At 35.1% G+C, this 16,592-nt stretch overlaps 2 protein-coding genes across 2 annotated transcripts; one reads left to right on the forward strand and one right to left on the reverse strand.

Moving 5' to 3' along the window:
* The first annotated feature begins 1,019 nt into the window (after positions 1-1,019).
* On the forward strand, positions 1,020-6,799 carry LOC131789713 (iduronate 2-sulfatase-like). The gene is made up of 6 exons (XM_059106886.2): positions 1,020-1,448; positions 2,456-2,544; positions 3,000-3,507; positions 4,390-4,587; positions 5,074-5,191; positions 5,856-6,799. The coding sequence occupies exons 1-6, from the start codon at positions 1,043-1,045 to the stop codon at positions 6,127-6,129; spliced, it is 1,593 nt and encodes a 530-aa protein (XP_058962869.2). The 5' UTR covers positions 1,020-1,042; the 3' UTR covers positions 6,130-6,799.
* Positions 6,800-11,350: 4,551 nt separating this feature from the next.
* On the reverse strand, positions 11,351-16,590 carry LOC131789707 (espin-like). Its single transcript, XM_059106880.2, has 6 exons — positions 16,138-16,590; positions 14,018-14,170; positions 13,820-13,911; positions 13,435-13,532; positions 13,027-13,101; positions 11,351-12,694 (listed from the first exon to the last, which is right to left on the reverse strand). Exons 1-6 carry the CDS (start codon positions 16,468-16,470, stop codon positions 12,396-12,398), a joined length of 1,050 nt encoding a protein of 349 aa, XP_058962863.2. The 5' UTR covers positions 16,471-16,590; the 3' UTR covers positions 11,351-12,395.
* Positions 16,591-16,592: the final 2 nt, after the last annotated feature.

Raw genomic sequence — 16,592 nt, forward strand, 5'->3', positions numbered from 1 at the left:
AAATAAATAAAAGACAATAAAAATATTGAAAATTTTAAAAAAAATTATTAAAAAATAAATAATCATCAAAATTGTTAAAAAACAAATTTAAAAAACTGTAAAAAAATGACATATTATTCAAAATTCATTTAAAAAATTGATTTAAGGAGTTAAAAAAATTTTAAAATTTTTAAAAAACAATTAAAAAAATAATTTGAAAAAATTTGTAAAAAACAAATTAAAAAAAGTCTTGAAAATTGTTTAAAAAATAATTAAAATATTGATAAAAAATAATTTGAAAAATTATTAAAAATAGTTAAAAGAAGATAATCAGAAAATAATTAAAAAGTTAGTTTTAAAAGAAATTAAAAAATGGTAAAAAAAATTAATAAGAAAATTTTTTAAAAAAATTCAATTTAAAAATTAACTTAAAAACTATTTACAAAATTTGAAAATTTTTGAAAAATAAATAAAAAATTGTTTAAAAGTTGTTTAAAACATTAATGCCATTGCGGGCATCTAAATCGTGGGCAATTTTCAAGCTAAATGCTTTTGTATTGTACATGATTTTGAATTTTTACGAAATTTCGCATATTCATTTTATCAATTGTATTTTGTGAATTAAAAATTTTTTAAAAGTTGTTCAAAAAAATAGTTTCAAAATTATTTAGAAAATAATTTTTAAAATAATTAAAAGAGAATAATTTAAAAAAGTATTAAAAATTGACGAAAAAACAATTAAAATATCAATTAAAAAAATTGAAAAAAGATTTTAAAAATATATTAAAAATGATCTAAAAATTGTTCAAGAAATTTGATTAAAAAAATTTTTTAAAAATTGTTTCAAAAAGAATTAAAAAACTTATTTTAAAAATAATTGAAAAAAGTAATTAAAAATTATATGATAAACTATTTAAGAAATTATTTTAAAAAATAGATTAGTTAAAAAATAATTTTAAACAAATTTATGAAAAAATTAATTAAAAAAGTTGTTATAAAAAAGTTGTTATAAAAAAGGTTGTTGTAGGTCATTCCATGTTTTGGTGCGTACGCTTCAATCAGCATGAAACCTAGACAGTTTCACTTTGCAACTCTATTATTTCTCATAACGTATTTAATGATCTGTACATCGAATGGATCCCCTCAAGATAAAATGAACGTTCTCCTTATAGTAGCCGACGATTTTAGACAAGCGCTGGGCAGCTATGGGAATAATGTGGTACAAACTCCGAACCTTGACCAGCTCGCACAACGTTCGATTCGCTTTGCCAAAGCCGCTTCACAGCAAGCTGTTTGTGGTCCCAGCCGAATTTCATTCCTTACTGGCAGGAGACCAGACACAACAAAGCTTGTTTACAACAAAAAACTTACCTACTGGAGGGTGAATGCTGGAAATTTCACTACTTTACCACAACACTTCAAGGATAGTGGTTATTTTACCGCTTCTTCAGGAAAAGTCTTTCACCCAGGTATACCAGAATGTGATAAACCGCATGTTGCAGCCACATTTCGAGCTAAATTATTTACCCATGTTCCGTTACACTTTTTGTACATTCTCAGTCCAACTTTCGTCTAAAAATTGAGTTGGCTCCCAATTTTATTTGGGCATACCCGCCATTCTCGACAATGAAAAAAAAGGGTGGGTATCCTCCAACTGTATTATTCCACAGACCCCTAATAGAACAGATCCCCAGATTCCAATATTTACATCTACTACGTAGAACTGGGTGAAATATCAGAATTTTTCCTGTTTCTGAGACAAGATGTCTTTGCTGCACGCAGTATAAAGAATAGTATCGCCATTTTTATTTCTTTAATGGTTTTACCTACTTTTCTCATTAGTATTGTCTACCATTAACCCTTTACGCCCTAACATCAGAATGCATATTCTCCATACTGCTTATATATACTTTTCCTAAAGTGCTGACAAGGAGAATTCGCTCAACAATCAAGAGCTTCTTTATTTGGTGATCATTTCCTTTATTTTCCTGATCTCAAATGAATGACTCAGCAGTATAATTGTAAGGAGAAACTAGATGCTGGTCACTCTCAGGGTTTAAAGGCTTAAATCACCCCCAGTATATGAAGCTGTATTACTGAATACTTTTTATCCCCGATGATGATGTAGATCGGCAAAAGCTTGGGAGCTTATTCATCAGTAGCTTAAGGCTTAATTTAAAACCATTATGTATAATTATGGAATGCTACTGTGGGATAACTTGCAACAGTCACATAAAATTTCTTTTGTTTTATTCAAGATAACAATGTCGGCATAGAAACCACAGGTTTTATACCAACTCTTCCCTCGATTTGAAAATTTCATTTTGTGTCCACATAATAAACAGATCTATCATATTGTGTTACTTACATCTGATGATATCAACGATGAAACATAAAATTTTTAGCCGTGCACGGCATGTATATCCTATATAAATTAAAATAAAAATTTACATTGTACCCTGGTCGTTTGTTTCAGGAAAAGCATCAAACTCTACTGATGACTATCCATATAGTTGGACCATTCCACCTTATCATCCTTCAACTCACGAATACAAAAATGCACCGGTGAGTTTGTTAAGAATTGCTGAATATTAGAATCCTTTATAAATGGAACTCCAAATATTTTTTAGGAAGAGGTGGGAAACTCATGGTTATCTTCATGTTCAAAGGTATAAACTGGTTGTATTTCGAGCTAGCATTTGTGGCAGGAACCAAGACTTTTATCAGGATTCTTTATGTCTGATAAAGCAAAAAAAAATTGCTGCAATCCTTCACCTTGTCTTTTCAGACCTCATGGCATCAAAATGTCCTGTAGGTTGTTTAATATTCCCTCAAGAGGAGTGGTCCTGTCTTTATATGTTAGATTGCTAATTATCTTCTGGTTACACCGTTATTCACAAGTTGTTTCTGCATACTAACCTCATGCTATTCTTTCTCTCTTTCTTTTTCTTCCTTCCTTTCTTCCTCTTCCTTCATTCCTTCCTTTCTTGCTTTATTTTACTTGGTTGTCCTCTTAATAGGTATGTCCAAGTGTAGATGGTCAACTACACACCAACGTTGTATGTCCAGTCGATGTTAAAAAGCAACCAGAGGGAACATTGCCAGACATTCAGAGCACTCAATATGCTTTAAATTTCTTAAAAAATTACACTGATTCAAACAACAACAACCAGCCGTTCTTCCTGGCTGTTGGTTACCACAAGCCGCACCTCCCTCTGAAATATCCTAAAGAGTTCCTCGACATGTACCCCATAGAGGAGATTGACATAGCAGCAAATCCCGAACTTCCCTTTGATTTGCCGCCAGTGGCATATGAACCGTGGACTGATCTGCGATGGAGAGATGACATTGCAGCACTAAATCTGAGTTTCCCATATGAACCCATTCCAGATTTTTATGCCAAAAGGATCATACAAAGTTACTATGCTGCAACAACCTATATGGACAGTCTAGTCGGACAGTTACTGACAGCTTTAGACGAGTATGGTCTTACAGGCAATACAATTGTGAGCTTCATTGGAGATCATGGTAAGATAAAGGATTGGGCCTCTTTGGTTTATAACTTCATAAAGGGAAAGACAAGCTTGGCACTAATAGCTTTATTTTTGAGAACTACTGCTCTCACTGATTGTTCATGCGTGGTTTGAAGTTGTCTCACATTATTGTAAATAATTCATTATTATTAATTAACTTCTCACTGATTTGCAATTACTTCACCATTTAAAATCCAGTGGTGATTAACGTGTAACTTCTCCCTATGATATCCAACATTATCCGGCAAACAGGAAATGACAATACTTTAACTTACCAGGTAAAAGTTATTGTTGTCATTTGACTCCTTTTTCCTGTAGCTAATTTACTAGGAAATGTGCAGCAGTTAGAAGGGAGACTTAACAATCAGATCTTAGGAGTCAAAGGGTGAAATGTGATCAACTGGGTGGATAAGTAGTAGAGTTTGAAAAAGCCTCTTCTCTTTTCCGACAAAAGCAGATTTACCTGTCAGTCAAGAAGTACTCACTCATCAATGAGATTGAATCTGACGAAGTAGGGACATGGGCAATAAATATGGGAATTAATGAAATTTTTTTAGACAACCTGCTGATTTTAACTGGGTTTTTTATTTGTTTTGTTTTCTGTTTTTTTTATTACTGATCTGAATCTTGTATGAAGCAGTAACACACTTTTGCTTAATTATCCTTGCATTCATGTGTATACTCAATAAGTTCTGCCCTCAAATATCCACGCTATGGATGAGTTAAAATGATTTATTTCTTATCATTGCCCTTGCACTTTCACTTCAATGATACATGGTACTAGGAGCAGGGAAACTATCAACACTGAAATTAAAAAAGATAATTCACTCTATGATTTAAATTGAAATGATTAAAACAAAAAACTACTTGATTGCAGGTTTTGCATTGGGTGAACATCAGGAGTGGTCAAAGTACAGTAACTTCAGAGGAACCACAAATGTACCCCTAATAATCCATGTACCTGGTATGACTGACAACAGAGACCATGGAGGCTCAGGAATTGTATCTGATGCTCTTGTAGAATTAGTGGACTTGTTTCCAACTCTTTCAGAACTGGCTGAGCTGAAAGTGCCAGGTAAACACCTACTTCTGGTCACATGAATTGATTACGTTTAGTTGTATAGACAAGTAGTGCGTAATGCACTAACCAATTAAAAGCTTCAACATCCCCCATATCTTCCCTCCCCCTTCCAAGCAATCCACTGGCATTTGACTGTGGCTCCTGCCTTGGGGGGGGGGGGGGTGAAGAATTTGAACCCTGCCTGAGTTGGAGGGGGATTTGAACTGGGACTGTCAAGTCTTTCTAGCACAATAAAAATGTTAAATACTTTCTCCTACGTCGGTCTTTAAAGGTAAAAAGTACACCTTTGTGAGAGTGGCTCAGAAGAATCAATACTGAAATTTAAGTATGAAAATATTTCACTAAGAAAAATATAAATTCTGAACGGATAATGAATATCAAGATTTCAGTAGAAAAATGCGAGAAAGAATCTCTTTAAAGCTGACTCTACAGAAGGGTATAGGATTGAAAAACTAAATGAAGTTCTAAATCTTCTGGCAGATCTTTGCCCAGATGACTCTTCAAACATCACTCTGTGTTCAGAGGGTCTCAGCTTTGCTCCTCTTTTGAAGAATTTAGACATGCCATGGAAAAAGGCCATCTTTAGCCAACATCCAAGGTAAAAAGAAAGATTCATTGTAATTAATTTAGCACCGAAATAATACTACTTATAAAACGCCTTCCCAAATAACGAATCTATCATCGTATTGGAGGCATAGGAAATTACAGCAAAGACTCAAGGTAGTTCAATCCTTTTCATTCTGGAAATTATTAAGACATAACTTCTGCTGAAGATTTTTAAAACATTAGCCAGCCAACTGGTTTTAAAAAAGTAAAGAACACATGAGGTACATTTACCTGTTAAACCCAGCTTGGGTGTCATATTGATCTAACACCAAATGATTTCACCTAATTAGAAAGGAATTAAAGTGGAGAGAGTGAAAAGTTAAACATTTTGAATGAGAGGGTCATAGCTCTCCAGTTCAATTTTTTTTAGTGCTCAACCCTTGGATCTCTAAGAGTGACTAGCATCTAATTTCTCCTTACATTATCACCCCTGAATCACACATCAAGGTCACAATAGCGAAGGAAATGTTTCCTAAAGAAGCTCTTGATTGTTAAACAAATTCCCCTTATCAGCACCTTTGGAAATGCTGAGGAACAGTATGGAGAATACGCATACTGATGTTAGGGTGTTAAGGATTCAAATTAAACCTAGGTGTTCCATTGTTTTTCATCATTGATTTTGGATTCAATCTCAAATTCGTTGATCTTGTGCTCAGACCATCAGATGAACCACAACAAAACTCGTGTGCGCCTACGCTTTCTGAGATTACAATTATGGGATACTCCATGCAGACAAGTTCTTACCATTATGCTGAGTGGATACAATATGACCATGAAACACAGAAGGGGAACTGGTCGAACGTACATGCCAGGGAATTATACTTAGGTCCTCGGGATGACGTGAATGTTGCTTCCGTACCTTCTCTATCGAATCTGGTCCAGGATTTGTCAGATCAGTTGAGGAAAGGCTGGAGAAATGCTTTACCATAGAACAGTTACGTTAATGCATGAATTACACATAATATATTTAACCCCTGTGCTTTGTAGTTGGCTTAAAGCCTTGTTTCCTAATTTGGGGAGATTCCCAAATGATCAGGAAATTTTTGCAGTAATCAATTTCCAAGAATATCATAAGTAGTAGACTGACTAGGAAATGTATGCAAACAATGTTATTCAACAAGGTTATTAGCTTCTAAAGAAAGTATTTTACTGTGTCGACATGAAAAGGAAACAATTTCAAGGTAATCCACACACCTACCCATTGTCTAAGGTCCGTAAACTGCCATAGCAAATGTTGTCGAGCTGATTACTCATGGTATTCTTGCATTAGCCTCAGTCAAAAGTCTGATAGACAAACTACAACCAGGCATTTACCCTGGATCAGAGCAAATTTGCTTCAAAGATGGGCCAATGCTTGAAATGTCAGCTTTCAAAATTTGCCATATCAGTTCACGTACCTTGATCCTTTTAACTGCAGATGAAATAGAATGTTACAGCCATGTACTGGATGACAACGTATGTACACAGAGGGTAACTTGTATCGCATTGAAGCAATATTTAATTCAAAGGTGAAATGACTGTTTACAGCTAAATAAATACAAATACAGTGGCCAAAGTTGTGTTAACATTACTGTACGAAAATTTATTTATTTTAGAGTCCCTGCGTTGATCTTTATTAACAACTGGATAAATTTATAGACAGCATAAAAAAGTTACTGCATGTGACCAAACAGACCTAAACATCTAACAGGCTGGTTTAAATAGTGATATCTAGAAATTGTTTTGATTGCATTAGTTTCTTGAACTTCTTCACTGTGCATGTCAACATCACCGTCCTTAGCAGAGACAACTGTTGTAGCTTGTGCTTTCAAAATGTTCATGATTAACATGCTCATTCTGGAAACCATTTGCACTGTCTGTCCACTGATTTTCACCATTTGAAATGTGCAGATTGTGATTAACACCATTTGGAATAAGTATCTCATAATGATCAAGATTTTCCACAACACCTTAAATTGACATAAAATTACATTTGTTTCAGTGTCCTAAGCAGTAACAGGTTATTTTTTTCCTGTTTTTGACAGCACGTTGGGAAATGTATAGAGAACAGTATGGAGAATATGCATACTGACAGGTGTCAAAAGGTTAAGCCTTAAGATCTCAGAAAAAGTTAACTCATCCCACAAAGTCTGTTTAGAATTGGGATAGTCCTGTGAGATAAAACGCATCATTCCTGGGTCTTTATACTTGCTCTGTGTGGTCTCCATCATCTAGCAATCTTTTACTTTTTCTCTGACTGGACTCTTGAATTTAAGATAACTCACCATTCGTGAAGAAATAAATGGGTAAAAAGGCTGATGTTGTTATATATGCAAAACTACTATACATTAAAAGTGTTAAGATGCACAAGTTTAAACTCGCCGCAAATTTTATCACACCGCGACGTTTTTGAAAGGGAAATGTTTGGAGATTACGTAAATGACCAAAGTATGTTTTTGCAAAAGCAGTAATATACCAAGAAAAAGTCAAGACGGACAAACTCTCGATATATTGAGCACAAAGATGAGAACGACGCCACTCTGGCTTCTAAACTGTATTTCAGTATTTACAGTAAAGCGGAAATGCACGAAAAAGATCGATGTTGTTGCCACCTTGCTTGTATTTGGGGTTAGTTATTAGCAACCGACACTGAAGACCACATGGACGATATTGCTACAGGAACTCGACAGTTCGTCAGAAAGAACACAGCTTTTTTGATGTTATCAGCCCAGCTTAGATCAAAGTAAGGGTAGGATGCGAAATAAACTACTAACCATTGCAGAATGACCAATCAGCTATTCCGTTGGAGACTCGAAAGTGAAACGGACTGACTTTTCGATCTGGAATGGCATACGGAAAATGAGTCTCAAAGGTGTTTGAAAAATTCAGGGTGAATCATGCTTAATTTTGAAGCTCATCTTTCCAAAATAACCTGCCCAGTGTATTGGTGTCCACATAAGAAATTGATCCCGAGCATTAATTGAGCGAAAAACTGCTAACTTGGATGGTTGAATAGGTCAAACTAAGTATATCGCCATCTCGACAAGCTCTGTGTACTGGAGGAAGCGGGTATTCCGACCGAGGGCAGCGCAAAGTACACCAGTTAAACTGTTGTTTTATTTGAAAACCATAGTCAGCTTCCGTATTCAACGCTTCAGACTCCAGATTAAGCGCAAAAACGAAACAAATGCGGAGAGTGAGAGTCAACACTGGACACAAAGTAAAATTTGAACGCACTACCGAATTGGAGAAACTTGAGGACCATGCGGCGAGACGGAAGTCAATCTCCTTACGAGAAGCCAATCAGATAGGGGCAATATTCTCAGTGAACCCATCAGAGCAGTGGAGGGAAGGAGAACCATTTGAAAATTTCAAGGTGGATTGCCTACGTCCGGAAAACGTCCGGCCGAAGTGCAGTTGAATTTAGGAAGGAGTTTTTAAACGGCTTTACTGGAGAGCGCCAAAGCTCAGAAGTTTGACCAAACTAACCATGGTGAGCTGCGATAACAATCAAATCACGAGTAGAGACATGATCAATATCTCCACCAAATAAGTTGTCTTCAGCTTTTTCAAACGGTTTTCTACGAAGCAGACCTGTAGGTTATGTAAATTAAATTTGTTATTGATAAAGAACTCTTAAAAAGCGTCGAATTCTGAGATTGTATGGCACTTGCTAGCTCGATTAAACTCTCAAACTATATCTTAAATACACATTCAGATGCTTTAAATTTTGGATTAGGTAGATGCATTAATGCGGAAAACCTTGCCACGTTTTCTTTCCGTACGCGCGGTTTCTACCTCAAACAAATTGAACAAAGCGATTTATTCTGCCGCTGGAAAAAACAGATCTGTTTGATTCTTCGAAGTAAAACTGTACCCCCCATTTAGTCATGGTTGAAGGAAACTCTATCTTTTTCGTTAGGTCTACTTTTTCCATTTGAACGCCCGCAATATAGAAAGCAATTATTTTACCACGTGTATTTGAAAGGCCGATCCACGAAGCCATAAATTATTAACTGCCTCGAAGGCAAATTTTGACATCTCATGTGTTTTACTTGGCACACGCTGAAGTGTAGTCCGTAATTTTGGTATACGTTGTTGCAAAAAGCTGTTAGGTGTAAATATTAAACTTATGGGCTAAGATCGTTCGGATGATGATTTCTACTAAGCAAACACTCTAACAAAAAGCATAAAGGGGATTAAAGCGAAATTTGCTACAATGGAACCTCGATTTAACGAAACTCTTCAAAGTGAAGTCCTTGGTATTACGAACGATACTCTTCAGCCCGGCTAATTTTCCAGTAAAAAGTGTATGGGGAAAAATCCTCAAAATAACAAAATCCTCGTTATAACAAACACGATCGTCACGTGACAAATACAAATGCGAGAAAATCGACAAGAATCAATCCTCGTCGTTTCTCCGTTTCTCTTACCTGCTTTAAAAAAGTAAAGACCTGTTCAGTATATGTAGCTTCATATGGACATTAAAGCACAAATGTTATTTACAGTAATCGTTCTTATCCCAAAATGCTGGGTAGCGCGACGTCACTCCACAAAAAAAGATATTAATAGTAATAATAATAATCATCATCATCATAAAAAATTTAAAGTAATTATTAACCAGTCCTCGATATAACAATTGGTTGTTTTTCTGCAAATTCGTTAAATCAAGGTTTTGGACATAACAAAGCCTCAATTTAACGAACCAATTTCCCCAGTCCCTTGCCACTTCGTTAATTCGAGGTTCCACTGTATTGAATGCTAAATTTGAATAAATTCTTGTCCCATAGAAACAAAAGGCCTGAAGGGATACAACCAAACTTTTTCTTGGCTGTGCGCATTCATAATCCTGAGTTACACAAAAAGGTCGATGGTATCCAACACTCGATTGCGAAATATGATGAGAAACTGAGGCCAACTACTATCTCCTCTGAAAAATTGCATGTTTCCCTTATGGTCATGCGCCTTGAGAATGCTGAAGAAATCCAGAGAGAGGGAAAAATATTACATCAGTGCAAGACACCTGTGGAAGCCATCGCAGCCAAAAGTGCAATGACATTAAGATTCTCTGGTCGTGGCCACTTTGGGCATCAATTTCTCTATGCAAAACCTGATGTAAAGGAAACAAATTTTTTAGAATCAGTTGAGGAAACTGTGCGCAAAATATTTACAATAGAAGGAATCCCTTCGACTGATTCTCGAGTACACACCTCAATTGAGCATCATGAAAATAGATGAGAAAAAGTTTAAGAGGAATGTGGTCTGGGAAATCCCTGAGGAGAGTTATGCTAGATAGATCAATGTCAAGTTTGGGGAAGAGCCAGTTACAGCTTTGCACTCATGTACAATGGAAGAACCGAAAGATGAAGATGGGTTTTATGGGTGTGTGGCAGTTCAGTGACATTTGGTGACTCAGATGAAAAATCTTCCAGTTGAACAGAAAAGAAAAAAACAAAGTTAGTAACGTCAAAGGGAAGTCAAATAATAAACAATAATCTTGGCCATGCTTTGAAATAGGATCTCGCCACCCAGAGAACAGCGTTCTGGCTATAAGGCCACCATGTCTGCAATAGAGTGCATTAGGGTAGTCCAAAAAGAACAGGATTCCATCAGTATTGCAAAAATGCAGTTTCTTAGTTACATATCCTAGTAAATTAATCTCTACTTTCAATAGTGTGCTTCTTTTAATTACACTATTTTAAGACTGGGAAGGTACAGGTGGGCATAATTTAATGTATATCAAAGCGCTCACATAAAATAGTTTATTTTTTTCCTAGAGCAAACTGATTCTTTTTTATTAATTATCATCACTGAACCAATAAATATCTAAGAGAAAAGAAAGATTATAACAACTCTGGGTCTTAGACAGAACTAGTCCAATTTTATTAAATCACTTAAGGTCAATCCTCTGAAATAGAACCTGCAAATATATTTTTGTAAAACTTTGCCTTTTGGTCGTTCATCTCATAGGAACATAAATTTTGAAATTAGAAAGGGGGAGGGGGGTAATAAGTATGCAGCCTATAGAGTTCCAATAATATTATACAAAATATATTTAATATATTTCCAAAAATTGTTCATGGTACGCATCAAGAAAGTATAAACATTTTCAACTTTCTGGACTTGTAGCTAACAATCTCAGTCTTCATTTGTAGCAAAAATCTGGGATAACCAGGCTCAAGGTATAATTTTTTTTACTCTATCCCAAATTAGAAACTTTGATTACAATTAGCATCCTCCAGCCAGTAAAGTTTTATCGAAGTGTTTTCTATAATCTGACAAACCAGTTACAACCAGAAGAATTTCAGTTTATTTTACCAGAAATTTACAATTATCAAATACATTTTGAGAACCTTTCCCTTAGGTGTTAATAATTTCATGTAGATAGAATATTGCATTAAGTTGTTATATTACGAAATTGAAAGATTTAGAACATTTTTTTCAAGCACAGTAAATGCAATTAAATTCATAAATCATTTTTTAAAATGATTTATGAATAAAATTAAATGAATTTTTAAATTCATAAAAGTATGTTTAAAAAAAAAACAAAGGAACAGAGTGGCCACACTTAAGTTGGCAGTCAACTTTAAATTAAGGAACATTTTTTCAGTGGTCAATTGCCAAGTTGCCACATGACATTATGTTCACTGGACTGAAAATGTATGCAAACAATGTAATCCAACAAGGCTATTAGTTTCTAAAGAAAGTATTTTGCTGTGTTGACATGAAAAAGAAATAATTTCAAGGTTATCCATGCAACAACCTGTTGTTTAAGGTTCATAAACTGCCATAGCAAATGTTATCAAGCTGATCACTGTATTCTTGCATCAGCCTAAGTCAAAAGTCTGATAGACAAACTCCAACCATACATTTGCCCTGGATCAGAGCAAATTTGTTTCAAAGATGTGCCAATGCTTGAAATGTCAACTTTTCAAAATTTCTGATATCAGTTCATGTACCTTGATCCTTTTAATAGCAGACAAAGTAGAATGTTACAACTATGTACTGAATGATGATGTATATACACTGAAGGTAACTTGTAACACTTTGAAGCAACATTTAATGCAAAGGTAAAATGGCTTTACAGCTAAATAAATACATATGCAGTGGCCAAAGTTGTGTGAACATTACCATATGGGAATTTCTTCATTTATCTTAAGAGTTTCTGAGTTGACCTCTATTTACAAATGGATAAATTTATAGACAGCATAAGCTAGTTACTGCATGTGACTGCACAGACTTAAACATCTAACAGGCTGGTTTAAATAAAGATCGCTAGAATTTGTTTCGATTGCATTAGTTTCTTGAACTTCATCACTATGCATGTCAACATCACTGTTCTTAGCAGAGAGACAACTGCTGTAACTTGTGCTTTTGAAATGTTCATCATTTACATGCCCATTCTGAAAACTATTTGTACTGTCTATCCATTGATTTTCATCATTTGAAATGTGCAGATTGTGATTTACAGCATTTGGACCAAGTTCCTCAAGATGATCGAAATATTCCACAACACCTACAATTGACATTAAAATAATACTTGTTAAAATGTCTTAAAGCAGTAACATGTTTTTTTTTCCTAATTCTTTGATCCCTAGGCTTACAATTTCTCTTTAGAATATCAAGCCTGAATCAAACATTAATGGTCATGAAAATGAAGGAATTGATCACCATTGATTGTTGAACAAATTCTCCTTCTCAGCATGTTCGGAAATGTATAGAGAACAGTATGGAGAATATGCATACTGACAGGTGTAAAAAAAGGTAAGCCTTAAGATCTCAGAAAATAGCTAACTCACCCAACAAAGTCTTTTTAGAATAGGGATAGTCCTGCGAGGCAATACCCACCATTCCTGGGTCTTTTTGCTTGCTCTGTGTAGTCTCCATCGTCAAGTAATCTTTTACTTTTTCTCTGGCTTGACACTGGAATTTAAGTAAGATAATTCACCATTCATGAAGAAATAAATGGGCAAAAATGTTGTTATATATGCAAACCTACCATTAATAAAAACTTTAAAGATACACAATTAATTGAAAACTGAGGTAACAATTTTTGGCAAAAAAAATGATTCCCACAAAAACTACATGTATTTCAAATTACAAGAAAGTATCTCTGGTCTACAATTGGCCTTACCCAAGGAGTGCTCTGTATATATGGAATTTAAAAATCTAGCAAAAACTGTGCTTGCTCTCCTATATAGATTGTGACTAACAGATCATTATCACTAAGGTATGACCGGCTAAGAAAATATTCACCTGTAGCACAGCTGTGATTTCTCAAGAACTGAACACTTTGTTCATAGCCAAGTGAGGAAGCAAGGTCACAGGGTGTTTGCCGGTACAAGTTGAAAGTACTGAAAGACAACAGAGGTTGGTTACGATCCCTTTTCAAAGAACACTGTCTCATACTGTACCTTTAAGCTCAGAGGTGTGATTAACAAGTAAATTAATCTACAATTAAAGTACATTCCTCAGCAGAAAGGTGATAAGAATAGAACAGGAAGTCAAGTAATATCTTGACAACTATAAACACCAAAAAGAATTGGAGTTCAATGGGTGAAGAGGTGAAGGGGTGACTTACTCAAATAATACACTTCAGAAGTTTGAAAGTCAAGTTAAATTGTTGTATTGTTTTGAATACCTTAAGGGAGTTCCAAATTCCTGTAACAACCTCAAACATTGAATGCTTCCACAGCGAGCAGCCTTGTGCACTGCAGTATCTCCAAGACTATCCTACAGCATTGAAATCAGTGAAGTTAGGAATCCAATAACTTACTTCAGGGTGAAAATGAAGTTCAATAGGCAGAATATAGTAGGAAATTTCAATAAATAATCTTACCTGCTTCTGTCCAGAAGACCCATTTTCCAGCAGCCATTGGAGTACATCCACATGACCAGCAAAGGCTGCAAGGTGAGCTGCAGACTGTTCAAATCTCCCTTCAGTTATATCAATGTTTAATCCACACTCAACAAGGCGCTTCACACATTCAACCTAAATATAAAAATCTTTTACTTAACTATTGGTTGAGTCATACACATTTTTGTGATTAGAAATTCGAGAATTTTGTCAGCCTTTTGACCAAACTGCTTTTTCTCTTTTTTTCATCTCCTGAGTAAAGGCCATCAGTATAACCATATCGCCTGAGAAGGATAGAAGTAGTCAAGGGTTTTGACATAGAAAATTTGCCAACTTTTCTTATGTTGCTTTATAGTAACTTTTTACTTTAAATCAACAAACTTACAAAGATATCACCCTGGTAGTAACCCTTTACACCTTTACATCAGTATGCATATTCTCCAAAATGTTTTCTATTCATTTCTTAAGGCACTAACTAGGAGATTTTGTTCCACAATCAAGAGCTAATTAAGTTGATGATGACTTCCTAAATTCTAGTGACTTATGTTTGATTCAGAAATGTCCATCTGTTTTTAAGAAATAATCAAAGAGACACTGGACTAGCCCTTAAGTCCTGATCAATTCTAATTACTGATTGACAATGAATTCCTTATTTCAAAGTTAAGGTTAGACCTACCATAACAGTTAACAACACTCAGCAACAGAACAAAAAACTTTGTTAACAACTGTAACACCCAAAAACTGCAGAAAATTATTATTATGACTCCATAGACAATTCTTAAACATATATTTTATCCATGAAGAATTGTCTGTCCCAAGAAATAATATGGTGGTGAATGGAGAATGAGTCAATAACTGCCATAGTGGATAACAATGATGTACAACGAGAAGTGTTTAAACTTTCTTCAGTGTTCATTGAAAAACAAAAAAACCAAGTCAAACACTGGGTAACTAACTTAGAATTAACTTGCAGTTCAAAATTTCTGCCTCAAAAAACAAAACTGTAGACAATTTACATTTTCGTAAGTCCTTTAAAGCGTTATTCATTCATGTAATACATGCATAAGTGATCTAAATCTTTGTCTGTTAAAATATGAAACCAATTCAAAAACAGTAAGTATCTTTAGAAAAATCGAGGGTTATTTTCGCGTTTCATGGTCAGACTACAGAAACGGGTAAAACCGTCCTACAGTAGAAAAGTTTTGTAAAGAAAGCTCCAGGCCTCATTCTGAAGAGTTTCCTGTTTTGACTAGAGTTAAATTGAACAACAAAATTCCTATAGTTTTCAAAATTTTTGTGATAATCACATTTGACTCTATCCAAGAATTGAATACTCTAGAGACAAACTTAGTATTACCCAGTGTCCAAATTTAGTAACTTTTCAAAGTTAACTGCGTTGGTACCTAACTAAAACATTTCGAACTAATGATCAACATCACGGCAACCGAGATTTCATTCAAAAGGATGTCATCACGTATATATTAGTCTGTAAACTACACGGAAATTCGTTTGGCGAAAATTTTTTAATTCTTCCTCTCTTTTCACAAGGTGAATGCGCCGTAAATTTCATCACATCGCGGTGCTATGAAAGGGAAGTGTTTGGAGATTACGTAAATGGCTGAAGTGTGTTTTTCACAAAAGCAGTAATATACCAATAAAAAGTCACGACAGACAAACTCTCGATATATTGAGCACAAAGATGAGAACGAAGACACTCTGGCGTCTGAACTGTATTTCAGTGTTAACAGTAAAGCGGAAATGTATAAAAAATGATCAATGTTGTTGCTACCTTGCTTGTATTTGGGGTTAGTTATTAGCAACCGACACTGGAGATCATGTGGACGATATTGCAATAAGAACTCTTGAGAGTTCACTTATTAGAAACAGCACAGCTTTCTTGATGTTACCAGCCCAGCTTAGACAAAAGTAAGAGTAGGATACAAAAACAAACTTCTAATCACTGTAGAATGACCAATCAGTTATTCTTTTGGAGACTAGAAAGTGAAACGGACTGACTTTTCGATCTGGAATAAATTACGGAAAATGTGTCTCAAAAGTGTTTGAAAAATTCAGGGTGAACTATCCTTAATTTTGAAGCTCACCTTTCCAAAATAAGCTGCCCAGTGTATAGGTGTCCACATAAGGAATTGATCCTGAGCATTAATTGAGTGAAAAACTGCTAACCTATCTCCTTGGATGGTCAAATAGGTCAAACTAAGAATATCGCCATCTCGACAAGCTCTGTGTACTGGAGGAAGCGGGTATTCCGACCAAGGGCAGCGCAAAATACACTCGTTGAGCTGTTGTTTTGTTTGAAAACCACACTCAGCTCCCATATTCAACTTTTGAGACTTCAAATTAAGCGCAAAAACGAAGCAAATGTGGAGAGTGAGAGTTGAAACTGGAAGCAAAATAAAATTTGAACACTTTACCATAAATCCCGCCGCATAGAGAAACCCTGCCGACCATGCGGTGAGACAAAATTCAATCTCGTTACGAGAAGCCAATCAGACAGCGGCAATATTCTCAGTAAACCAATCAGAGCAGAGGAGGAAAG

Source organism: Pocillopora verrucosa, chromosome 14 (assembly GCF_036669915.1).
Source record: "Pocillopora verrucosa isolate sample1 chromosome 14, ASM3666991v2, whole genome shotgun sequence".
NCBI lineage: Eukaryota > Metazoa > Cnidaria > Anthozoa > Scleractinia > Pocilloporidae > Pocillopora > Pocillopora verrucosa.